Here is a 12,887-nt window from a genome sequence, read left to right on the forward strand (position 1 = left end):
CAGTGAAAGATTGACAAAGGCCTTTGGTGGCTGATGGAGTCACAGAGGCTCTGCAGGGTCTAGATGTATTCATCTGAACCTCTGCTCATCTTTCTAAAATAAATTTGGCTGTAAGAAGTTGCAAAATGATTCTTGTTTTCTTACATAAGATATTGAATCTGCCAGATAAGTTTCCAAGTGAAAGCCAGACTTGCTTTGTATTGGCATCATGACACACACTCTGCTAGTGGTCTTTAAAAGACTTGGATTTCTCTGTGTAACTTCTTGCTGGAAAAGTTTTCTTGAAACTAAGGGAAATAAAAGCAAAAAAAGGCCTACAAAATTGCTTTATTCCAACTTGAAACAGACATGCACATGAAAATTTTCTTTAACACTCCATTAGAACAGAAAAATGAATTGCTCTACTTGATCATATTTCTTCTAGGGAGCAGCCAAACCATGAACAGGTAGGTCTCAACATTGAAAACCTCTTGCTTCGTGGATGCACAATCAGAAACACTGAGGCTGCAGTAGGGATCGTTATATATGCAGGTAAGATGTACTTTTTATTTAGGTAAACTGAGAGTTTCCCTGTAAATACCCCTAAAAAATAACATAATCTAATTTTGCAACATAATTTGACATTTTGTTTTAAAAACTGGTAGTGCACAGAATGAGTATATAATTTTTTTTAAGTGAAGGTATTACTCATCCATCTCCAAAGCCAGCAAGTCTTGCACTGGGTCTTTGGCAAGTGACAGTATCCTTGTGCATGTCAAATATCTTGTAAAAATATCCAGACAAGTAAAAAATTGCTCAGGTGTATTTAACCCTCAGCTCTTGCTATACCACTAATTCCATCTGTCATAAAATCTACTCAGCTGCCCTAAGGGAGGTCTCACTGGCTCCTCAGGGTAGAAACTGGAGCAGCTAAAGAGCTAATTAGGGAAAAAAAAGTCATCAGTGAATTTCATTTGTCCATTCAACCCAGCACCCAGGAGGCAGTGAGGCAGCAGCTGGAGGTGACAGCCAAGGCAGCAGCAGCAGCACAGGTTTGTGCTGACACAGACAGAGGGTGTCTGTGCAGCCATGAGCTCCGTGCAGGAGACATGGACCAGAGAGATGGTGCTGGTGCCCAGATTAAATGCAGTAGTGCCAGGTTCAGCAGTGGGTCAGTTCATCTGTTTCTCAGCATCTTTTACCTTTGGAGTGTTAGCCCTGCTTCTGCCCAGTGAGCATGATTTATCATTGGCTTTGCCAGCTGGGCCCTCTTCTGCATCAGATAGAATCAGCTTCCCTCTTCTTTGCAGATTAAATAAAAGTCAACTCAAACACAACAATTAATCCCATTAGCTATTGTTATCTTTCCAGTAGAGTTATTTAAACTGTTTTATGTCTAATCAGCAACAAGGGGCTCAGGGCTGAGCCACCTAAGAGAAGTCCCAGCTTTACAAGAGTCATTTAGCTTAGATATTAATCTCCTCAGCCTGGCACAATTTCCCTGACACCAGACTGTCTATTTCACTGCCACACAACTGGACTCTGTCTGCAGCTCCCATAAGTTTCCCAGGCAGCTTTGCCTTGGCAGGTCTCCCATTGCCTGTCTCTGTGAACACCTCATGCAAGGGTGGTGCCCACCAGGCAGAGGAGAAGAGCTACAGCCAAACTCTGCAATCCTTTTTTTTTCCCCAAAGTAGCTGCTGTATAAAAATCTCAGTGGGGATCATTCCTGATATAATTGGAGTAATTTATCTTCCCTTCTCCTGTTGCAGCTCCTCATTTTCTCCTGTTCAGTTCAGCTTTCCCAGTATGTTCCCTCCACCACCAGCACAGATCCTAATGTGGATCTCCATTTATGTTGCTTAAGCTGCCAGTAGAAAAGGTTGGAGTTTTAAAGTTATTCCCAGGACATGGTGGTTTTCATATGAGTAGGTCTTCAAACCAATTTCACCCTGAGTTCTTATTGTTAATGTCAGCATAAAAGTTTTGGGTTGTTTTTTTTTTTTCCCTAAAATTAGACTGGCTTCAGTCAGTATCAGCCTCATTTCTAGGGTTCTTTGACATTGATTATACTCTGGCTTTTAATCATGGTCTGTGACCTTTTCTGAACAATCAAGATCAGTCCCATAATAAGATGGCACACTTTCCATTTTTATGACTCTATTACTCCTCAGACTTCCTTTCTAATGGGAGCCTTTGTGAGGAGTGCAGCCATCACTGAGAGCAATTGCTTGGTCTGAGCAGCTCCCATCTGACCCGAGGACAGCTGCACTTTTCATGGCTACCCAAATTGCTCTACACAAAGCAATAGCATAAAACACAAAAACCTCATTACAGAGAGACAGCCAATGTAGTTTTCTCATTCTGATTGGGACAGCAGTAGGAATTATATGCTTTTCATATACTAAAGTACCAGAAAGAAGTTTTAGATGAGCCCATCAGCATCTAGAAATAGAGAGGCAAGGTACCATTGGGGTGGTAGGTGAGGTGCTGTGCTTCACAGCAGAGGAAAGGGTGAGGATCAGAGGAGAACAAAGCAGTTTATTTCTCATATTCCTGATTTTCTGTTCCTTAGGTGATAACTGTGTTACAGAAGTGTTCTTTTCCTGATGATCACCTGAAGTGGAAAGGAATTGTAGAACTGATATTTGGAAATAAGCTCATCACAATTTCTTCCTGAAATAAATTCATCAACACTTCTTTGAGGGTTTTCTGGGAGGCATTAGAGGGCTTTGGCTTGTTTTGATTTCAATGCAAAGCATTCCATTACTCCTGACATAAAAGAAAAGTGAGGAATAAGACTCACACAGCTCCTGGAGGCACAGAAAATCAAGCAGCAGTGCTCTCCCCTTCAGGGTAACTCTGTGGTTAAGAGATTTTGCTCACCAAAGGGAAGGCTTGGGGTTTGTTCTGAGCTCTGCCTGTATGGGAGTGAACACACATCTCCTGCTTCCAGCCTGTTCACTGAATACCTGCCTGAGTGGAACAAGAGGGTTTGTGCTTATGTGTGAGTTGGAAGGGCAAGAGCACTGCTAGGATAAACTGGTCCCACTGACACAGCTCCAGGTCTTGTAAATAGTTACATATTCATTGGAATGGTAAGCCAGGATCCCCAGCTCTTAGTGAATGTCCTGAACATAAGGCTGGAGACTAATTTTCTCTCTAGCTCTCTTCTTAATTAATAACCACTGATGTAAACCTGGAATGAATCCAGCAGGTGGGATTGAACTGCACCTAACTTCCAGTTCTTGGGTTAAATCCCTTCCCTGGAGAAAGCTAAAAGGCAGCTTGGAAAACAGTCCTTGTCACACACATCATGCACATACAAATGAAAACTAAATACAAGCCTGCAGGGTCTGTGTTTTCAGGGGAAAGGACTGCAGAAATAAACATAAAAGATACAAATCAATCTAACAACAGATGGTGTCCAGATATCCAAGTTGTGGAGCCACAGTTTAGAAAATATTAATAGAATTGAAAAAGTAATTTCTGCTTTTTTGACTTCTTGCAGCACTTCTTTATTTTTTTCATTATTATTATAACAGTTCACTTCTATCTCACTAAGTATAAGAATTGGGGTTTTTTTATTTCTCATATAACTGTTTTGTCAGCACTTTACAATCAAATAATGAAAAACTAAATATTATTGTTTTTCACTGACTTGTTGAATTTTATTTAACATACAAAATGTATCTAGTGGCTTTTGAATGGCTGCTGAAAAATATTCAAATGTAGGTTTCAGGAATCTGTATAGCACCTAAACAAATTGTTCATAAAATAGAAAATTGTAAGACTATTGTTCATTTTCTTGTTCTTCTCATGGATATTTGGGTTTTGATAGTTTATATAAACCTTATGATCCAACTTAATCTGCTGCCATTGGGACAGAAAAATTGATATGACAGCTGAAACCTGTGATATAATGGAGGCTTTTGGTAAACTACAAGATTTAGACTCTGATGTAGACAGTCAAATAGGAAGATGGACAAGGAAAGTTCTGAATGTCAGCATTAGTCAGCCTGCTCTCAGCTGGGGAGAGAATACCTTTTTAAAAACCAGACCAAAATACAAAATATAACATAAAGATGATAGTATTAATCTGTGTTTTGAAGGTCATGAGACCAAGGCCATGCTGAACAACAGCGGTCCCCGCTACAAGCGCAGCCGGATCGAGCAGAGGATGAACAGGGACATTTTCTTGTGTGTGGGACTCCTGTTTGTGATGTGCCTCATTGGAGCTGTAGGTATGAAGCACTGACAAAAATCTATTTCCCAAATGGTGATTAAAATTGATGTTACAGACGTGAGTGAGATCTGCAGCTGAATGTTCCTGGGGTCTTTGGGCTCCTTGGTCTTTCCAGTAGGTGAGTTAAAATGGCAAATCTGAGCAATTCAGGTGAAGAAAACTTGGCCATAAATGTTTCAGATAACATTCATCCCCACCATGGTATCATTCCTGCAAAGCAAGAGAAAGCCCTTCTGTGAGTGCATTGTAGGAATCAATGTTTGTCAGCTGAGATGTTCCTTCCTTCCTGAGGGGGTGTTTGTTCCTTGTGCACAACAGCAAAAGTAAAATGATTTTGCTTTACCTTCATTTCAGTAGCGTCTTCCTCTAATATGTTTGGGAGTGGTATTAAACAGAGACACACAATTTAGAACCCATGAGCTGCTCCTAACTAAATCATTCAGTTTACATCCTCCACGGCTTCCTTCCTTCTCAAAAGCCCCTTTACATCAGGCTGTGAAATTGATCAATTGCTTATATTGGAACAGCCTGCATTTTTCTGGGGTCCTTGCAGGTGAGCACATGTGAATTTATTAACTGGTGTTTGGTGGCTGACTGGAGTTTACTGGACTGGTAATCTCAAAAAGGTCATCTTCACTGTGTGTGAGCACCTGCTTGCCTTCCAGCTGTGGTGGCACTCTGTCCCAGGCAGGCCAGAATTAACAGGATCTCATCATTTGGAGCAAAGGACCAAATTTTAAGTGTACTGACTTTTGAATGGGGCAATGCTTTAAGGAGATTGCAGGGGCTCCCATGAGCCCCTTTTTCTTTTAATGGATTTTGTTTCAGTGCCAATTTACTCAGTGCTACTGCTCTGATTTAGTGACAGTCACATCAAGTTTTCCTGTGCCTGCCCTGCAGGAATGTGATGTGGCACCAGCCAGACATCAGGTGTGATACCATGGGAAGTAAGGACCATCCAAAACAGATGAACAGCTGACCTGACCTGATCACTTCTTTAGTATTTCTGCTTCATGTTGCAGTGGGACTTTTGGTACCAAAATGGGATTTCAGTTTCACAAGTGAGCTCTGTGTGAGGGAGAGATTTTATTTTCCTTGTTCCCTAGCTGCTGTCATGTGAATTTAGAGACTTGCCTTGTCTGGTTTGTAGGGGCTCTTGAGTAATAAAGTCCTTCAACTTAAGGTTAAAAGAAGCCTTAAAAAAAATCAGCATTTGAAAAATAATTTATCTAGTCAGGCTAAAAAAAAAAAAAAAAGTAGTCATAATCTAAGTGAAAGATGTGAAAGCATAAAAAGTCCATTACCTTTCAGCCATCCACAATCCAGAGTCTCTGCCATGAGTTCTTGCTTTGCAGCCTTGTCTGAATGTGGGGTTCTAGGAAAAAGTGTCACTGGTGGATCAGTTATCAGGATTGTTCTTGCACACAGTGATAAATTGAGGTAAGAAGTGGCTTGTAGAGCAGAATTGTCCTTGTTCAGATGTGACTGTGGTCTGAAGCAGCCACAGAGCAATGCTGAAATAATTTGAACATTTTTGGCAGCATTTGAGTAGGCAGATGCTGCAAAACAACTGCTTGGTTAACTGCTGTTAATGGAAGTTTTATTTGATAGAGGCTTTTGGCATCTGGACAAATTAGGCAATGAGGAAACCAAGATGTTTGCTTTAGCTCTGTGGGAAGCTTCTGATGCTGTAAATTTAGTAACCTCCTTGAAAAAGGTTTATTTCAATAAGGACAGTATGGAAAGTGGTAAAACAGTTGTGATGGGATGTTGTTGAGTCCTGGAACAGAGGCTTTGTTGTAGCAGTGCAATGGTATCTGCTGGTATTTAAAACACAGAGGAAGAAGCAGTTTGAGATATGATTTAATTGAAGGAATGTAAAGATGAGTTGCCCAGATTGAGTTTAGGGGATTTGTCAACTCTTAGCAAAGACAGATGGAAATCAAGAATGGTCAGGGAGAATAAGAAATATTTTAGTTTGTCTACATACAAAGGTTCTAAGGTTTATTTCTGTGAGAGGAAAGAGAGTCTTCAGCTCTGAGGATTTTTATGGGTAGGTGATAGAGATGGAGTCTTCCAGCAGGGAAACACAGAATGAGAAAAGATCTGTGCAGAGCTAAGAGCCTTGGGAAACACCTGAGGAAGCAGAGGTGAATGAAAATGTCCCTGAAGAGTCATTTCTCTCTAGCATATCAATCATGTGCATGTGCTGCAGAGCTCTGCAGGGGCTTTGCATTCTCCAAAAGATTTGCAGCATTGCTTGGGGAGCATTGTTTTGGAAATGCTCTCTCTGTTTTGTGAGCAGAGCAGTTCATACCTGCACATTTCAGCAGCTTTGTCACTCACTCCACTCTCAGCCAGTTTCAGTCTTGTGCCTCACTCCTACAGGGCATGGCATCTGGACAGGAAACTTTTGGGAGCATCCACCTTATGCTGTCCCAGACTGGAATGGCAGTTTTGTGACTCCAGTTCTTGATGGTTTCTACATGTTCCTGACAATGATAATCCTGTTGCAGGTAAAAGACAAAAACCTCTCTGTTACCTCCAAGGAAGAAGCTACTCAAAATTGTATAGTATAATAGTATAACCACTAATGAACAAACAATATCAATTAATAGCTGTGCAGTGCCTTCTTAATCCTATTTGAAAATATTGCTAGGAGTGCTTCAAATCAGTCAAGTGTGAAATAATGTTTATTTTTTCTTTTTTTTTCTTTCTTGTTCCTTTATTTTTCTTGCTATTGAAACCCCACAAGGATACACATGTATAATATCTTTAATTCAGAATATCTAGCAGATACAAAAAAGATATTTACATCCAAATACCAGCTTTTTTTTTTCCTGCCTATATCCAGAATTCCAAAATAAGAAGGCCACTTAGCAGTTCAGAAAAACAGTGAAACAAAAATTGCCAATTTGCCAGTGGGGAATAATAACTAGGTATGGTTCATCTGGTCTAGGAAAGAAGCTAAATTAGAAGTAGGATACTTGTATTTCTGAGTGTGATTAAGCCTAATTGGGAAAGAATATTTTATTGGGTGAGGGAAAAAATTACATTTACTTTTCAGATTTCTTGATGTCAGCTCTGAGATTTAAGTGGACAGAACTTCTTCAATATTAACAAAATTTGAATATAACTTTCAGAGCAGCTCAGAGATTCCTTGGGGGATTATTCTTCATTACTGAAACAGAATATTTGTGCATCTGAAGAATTCATTATTCTTTCAGGGCAGGGAAGTTTGTGGGTGGGAAGTATTGCATGCAAAGTAATGGTGTGTGAAACTTTTCTGCACTAAGAGTTAGTCTGTGCTAGTCCATCCTTTCAGAGTTTCAGAAGGGTAAGAGAGAGAATGATCCCATGTCCAGAAAATGTGCTTTGTAAGGGCATCCTCTGAAAGACCTACCTTTGAATTTAGTACTCTAGCAATTTAGTATTCTCTTTGCCACTTATCCCTGTTTCTCCACTGCAATTGTGTGCAGGATTATTTTCACCCCTGAATTCATCACTCTTACAATGTGTCTCTAGGAGAGCTGTTTCTTTGGAAATCATTAGTATGCCTGTGCCAGGACACTGCTGATAGAAAGCAGTGAATTTTATCTCACCCCTCACTGAGAATTTAAACTCTCTTTCAGATTTTAATCCCCATATCTCTTTATGTGTCAATTGAGTTGGTCAAACTGGGACAAGTGTTCTTAATTCACAATGACATTGACCTGTATGATGAAGAAGCAGATTTGCCCATCCAGTGCCGTGCCCTCACTATCACTGAAGACCTTGGACAGATCCAGTACATCTTCTCAGACAAAACTGGGACACTAACAGAAAACAAAATGGTGTTCCGACGCTGTACTGTTGATGGAATCGAGTTTTCCCATCAGGAAAATGGTGAGAGACACTTTTTTATACTTGCTTTTTCTGTCTGAGCAATTAGACATTATTAATTTAAATATTAATACATAAACATACTGAGCCCTCTGATCAAATGTAGAGTTTTGTGGAATGGTCACTTTTTTGTGAGGGACTGCTGTTACAGAGATTCACGAAAGTGAAGGTGGTTTAAATGATTCAGATGGCAGAGGGGAAAGGTTTTCCAGATCCCTCTGCAGGCACCTCCAGGATTTGCCCTGCATTCAAAGAGAACACTTTCATTTCTGAATGAACACCAGACAACATTTTATAAGCCCACAAACTGATGCTGGTTAATATTTAAACTCAGTGGGTCCAAAAGTAATTCTTTCTGTGACTATGTAAACACAGACTCCTGTGTGATATGAGAAATACAGGGACTCATTTCCTGGAGTGGATCCTGGCTGCAGTCCGGGTCTGGAGGATCCTGGCACATGGTGCTCTGAATTCATGGTGTTGACTCAGGCTCCTTCTTCGTCATTACTTTCATGCTCTCTGTAGGGGAAAGGATCCTGTTAAGCTAGCAAGCAGCTGCCAAAAAGTTGTTTGTGTTCTGTGACTGAAAACCTTAGCAGATTTGTGAATTACCATATTTCAACTGCAAAAAGCAGCTGAAGAGACGAAACATTAAGAGAAGCCCATAAAAGTGACTGATCACTTTAAAAACACATTTTTATTTTCTTTCAATAATAACAGTGGCAATTGCCAGGAACTGCCGGACAGTGGGCAGTGAAATTTTTCTGGTGATGCCTTTTGAAATGTTTTGGCTTTGATTTAGTTTGTTAACAGATCAAGGAATTCCTACCAAACAATGAAAAAAAAAATCAGAGAATCAGAAGTCAGGTTTTGATTTTCTTTTACAGACAGGCGACTGAAAACACAGAGAGAGCTGGATTTAGACAACGAGGATTTTGCAAAGCTTCAGCACTTCACTCTCCCTCCCATGAACCCTGTGAGACCAGCCAGCAGCAAGCCCAGCAGCGTGGGGCCTTTGAGGAGGTGCCAGAGTGACCGGGCACACTCCAAGGGCCACGCCAGGAGCAGGTCCGTGGGGAGGAGGGACAGCAGCCAGTCCCAGGTGGCCTTCAGCAGCCCCATCGTGAGTACAGCAGCCTGAGCCAACGCCTCCTAACTTACCCTTCTGCTGCTTTTGGGATGGAAAAATGTGGGAATCAGAAAGATAAACCTTCCCAGACTCAAGAGGGCATGATTCACAGCCTTAGAAGAGTCTAGATTGATATGAAAGCAAGGTACACAGACATTGAACAGAGAAATCATCAACTTATGTTACTGTAGAATATAGAAAGTTTCTTCTTAAGTAAGGGACTGCACTAGATAAGATGATGAAGGGTTTTAGAGTGTAGCATTCATTTGTGGAACCAAACAAACTCCACAACTTTGTGGAAGTTGTAAAGCCAGTATGTTTATTACAGCACTGGACGCATGTGGGAATCGTTCCCCTAAAATGGCACAAGTGCCTTTGGGAACTCCAGATTCTTTTTTATCTCCCTCCCAAATTCATATGCCTGCAATTTCACAATAGGTTCATGCATATTCATTCTACTGATTTCGTGTGTCATTTGCCACTAATTTTTCTTTATCAGAAAGAACTCCTGGGTCAGGAGTCAGACTAAACAGCTATGTTGGCAAGCTACAGACTTAATTCAAAGATGTACATTTCACCTAAATCAAAGTGGATTTCTACTCTGGAAAATTTCCACTCTGTCTCAGTATTGTGATTTGAATAGAATAAGCTAAGAGTTATAATATAACAGAGCTGGATGTTATAATAGAGACCTATATGTGTACATGTAACAAGACCTTATTGGACAAAACTATCCCCACTGCAGTAGAAAGAAGTAAAGGTGACAGGTTAGAAAAGCAAAACACTCTGTAGCAACTGTCCATTGGATTAGAAAGTTATACACTGTCTGCAACAAAGAGCTTGTGACCATCTTAGACTATGGCTGACTGCTTGCTGTCTTTTAGATCTCGTGGCCTTTGAGACTGATGTTATCTAAGCAATAAACCATTCTTAGTCTGGCTGTGCTCCTGTCCCTTCAATCAATGTGACAACAGCCACAGAGAGCCAACAGGTAGAGAGGAAAAACCCAAGCCTTGCTAGAGCTAAGAGAGGGAAGGGGGAGACAAAGAATCAGAGTCCTCAATTGGATCGTGCAGGCTGCAGTCAGGGGGGAGCAGGATCTGCTGCAATTTAGGTCTGAAGCTTCCCAAATTCACCCACAGCCTAATTAAAGTCAGACTGTTCTGCTCTTCTTGAAAGTTTTTCAGCAGACGCTCCAGACAAGGCTTTTGTGAACACTAAAAGGTCATGTACTGTTACCAAACACGTTCTATGAAAAATCCTTTCTTTAAGATTTTTCCTTCTTGAGAAGCTGAGAGGCCTCAAGAACAAAATACAAACAATTCTAATCTGCTGCTGTGGAATGCAACAGGTGGATCTGTGATTGGTCTCATCTGGTTGTTTCTAATTAATGGCTAATCACAGTGCACGTGTCCAAACTGTCTCAGTCAGAGACAAACCTTTGTTATTAATTCCTTTTCTATTCTTAGCTAACCTTCTGAAAAAATCCTTTCTTCTATTCTTTTAGTATAGTTTTTAATATAATATATATCATAAAATAATAAACCAAACCTTCTGAAACGTGAAGTCAAGATTCTCATTTCTTCCCTCATCCTAAGATGCCTGTGAACAAAGCATCAATACACTTTCAAAATTAGAATTCCAAATAAAACTAAAGGCCCAGAAAACCCATCCAAATCTTTTTATTAAAAAAAAATATAGTCTAATAAATGCAGAATTCTCAGAACTCTCTATTTGCTGCAGTTGTTGTAAGATCCTACTTACCTCATTCAATTCTGCTGTCCTGTAGTAAGTACCACTCAGAGCTCCTACTGTTCTTGGAATATGGGAGTTCTGGAAGTTGTTATCCGAGTATTTTCCAGCCCAAACCTCATGAGCTGCTGAGAACATCTCCGTGGATTCTTGAGAACCCATGAGCCATGACTTCTGAGAACTTCTTGTAGGTCATGACTATTGAAGGATGATAAAGAAATTTCTTGCCAGTGTATTTTCCAATCACATTTTTTACTGCAGGCCTTTTCTTTTTCTTCTAGAAACAAACATTTTTTTTAATTCACTGTAAAGCAATATCTGAGGAACTAGTATCAAATGCCTCTTTTGTGGAAGAACATTAAGCTGCTGTTATGGAAATAACCAGCCTTAGCTGCTCAAAGGTGTCACTCTCTCTGGATAAATTGTTTTAACGCCCTAGACAATTGTGAAAATAGAGACACTGAGGTATTGCACAGAGCTTGCCCTGTATGACCTTTAAATGAGACATATTACTATCCTTTGCCACCTGAGCCAATTCCCTATTAATAAAATGGGAACAATAAATTTTTGGTCTCTCTGTAGTTCCTGCCCTTTGGAACTTGCACCACCTCCTCTGATGCATTTTTACTCTGCTACAAATCTGCAGCATCCTGAGTACTCCTGGGATAGAGTGTGTTTGTAGACCTGTGGTATGTCAGCAGACAGAAGTTTGTGAGAAAAATCCATCTTTCCACAATGGAACACGATAGAAAATTTACTCTCTCTGCCTTTGGAGTTCTTATGAATTAAGGGAGTGACTGTACATTTCCTTCTAGATTTAATAGTTCCAATAAAAGTGCCTTGCTATTAGAAACATTTAACAAAGATTTTCATTGTCCCATGGTCATCAGGTTTTCATGCCATCAAGCAGAAGAAATGCTATCAAGTTAATGAGGAAATATTAAAACTGAATGGCACTAGCCATTTTATATTGGCATTTTCAATAACAAAATTGTTAACATTGAAAAGGTGGCAAATTTAAATGATTATCATCATTAGTGCTGTTTTATTCAGTTTTCTATTTTGCTTGGTTAGGATTTTTAATATATGTTCAGGCTGAAAATTCAAGTCAGTGCTGTTTTCACTTAATGTGAAAAAGAAGATGAGAAAAATTGTTCTGATAAATATTGATTTTTTTTTATTGTTTTGTTTTTAAAACCTGTCTCTGATGCCACAATTAGCCTGTCAATTTTCAGTTTTTCCAGAGGAAACTTTTGAGTTCAGAAAGTTGCTGCTGAATTGAAATGCCTAGTAATGCATTTTCTTATTTTTAGTAGATTTCAAAAGAAATAAAATTCTAAGATCATCTTCATTTTGAAGATGCATTTCCTTCTAATTATCTACTTACGCAGCTTTTTGAAAGACATCATCTTGCCATAGATGTTAAGTACAAAAGGCATTTTCTAGGTCTAAATTCAAGAAGTCTGTGAAGTTGCCAGTTATTCCTTGAGGACAAGGGAAAATGAAACTAATGCTGAGTAATTTCTCTTCCAGGAGAAGTATGTGACTCCTGACAGCAGGCTGCTGCGGCGAGTGCGAGAAGCTGCCCTCCAGACTGAGAGCTTTTCTCCTTTCATACACATGAAGACTTCCACGTCCTTCACTGACTTTTTCCTTGCTCTTGCCATTTGCAACACAGTTCTGGTCTCCACAGCTACTGAGCCAAGACAAAGGGTAATCTAACTTTAAATCCATGAGGAAAATGGGTCATGCTTCCATTTAACAACGTAGTGTCCAGCGAAAACTGAAGTGGTGAAAAATGGTTTGTTGGAGAGTTGTCCTCTAGTTCCTTTACATTTTCTGTAATCTCTACTGTTCCATGCCTGTGTATCCCTTCCTAGCTTGTTTTATGCTTGATGA

At 39.9% G+C, this 12,887-nt stretch overlaps 1 protein-coding gene across 1 annotated transcript in view; it reads left to right on the forward strand.

The window, feature by feature from the left end:
• Positions 1 to 12,887, forward strand: part of ATP10B (ATPase phospholipid transporting 10B (putative)) — a 47,545-nt gene that overhangs the window by 17,261 nt on the left and 17,397 nt on the right. Inside the window, exons 4-9 of the mRNA XM_018915333.3 lie at positions 425 to 531; positions 4,092 to 4,223; positions 6,614 to 6,741; positions 7,858 to 8,110; positions 8,995 to 9,230; positions 12,522 to 12,701. Coding sequence (XP_018770878.2) covers positions 425 to 531; positions 4,092 to 4,223; positions 6,614 to 6,741; positions 7,858 to 8,110; positions 8,995 to 9,230; positions 12,522 to 12,701 — 1,036 coding nt within the window. The remainder of the gene's footprint in view (positions 1 to 424; positions 532 to 4,091; positions 4,224 to 6,613; positions 6,742 to 7,857; positions 8,111 to 8,994; positions 9,231 to 12,521; positions 12,702 to 12,887) is intronic.

The sequence above is a fragment of the Serinus canaria genome, chromosome 13, assembly GCF_022539315.1.
Source record: "Serinus canaria isolate serCan28SL12 chromosome 13, serCan2020, whole genome shotgun sequence".
Classification (NCBI taxonomy): Eukaryota; Metazoa; Chordata; class Aves; order Passeriformes; family Fringillidae; genus Serinus; species Serinus canaria.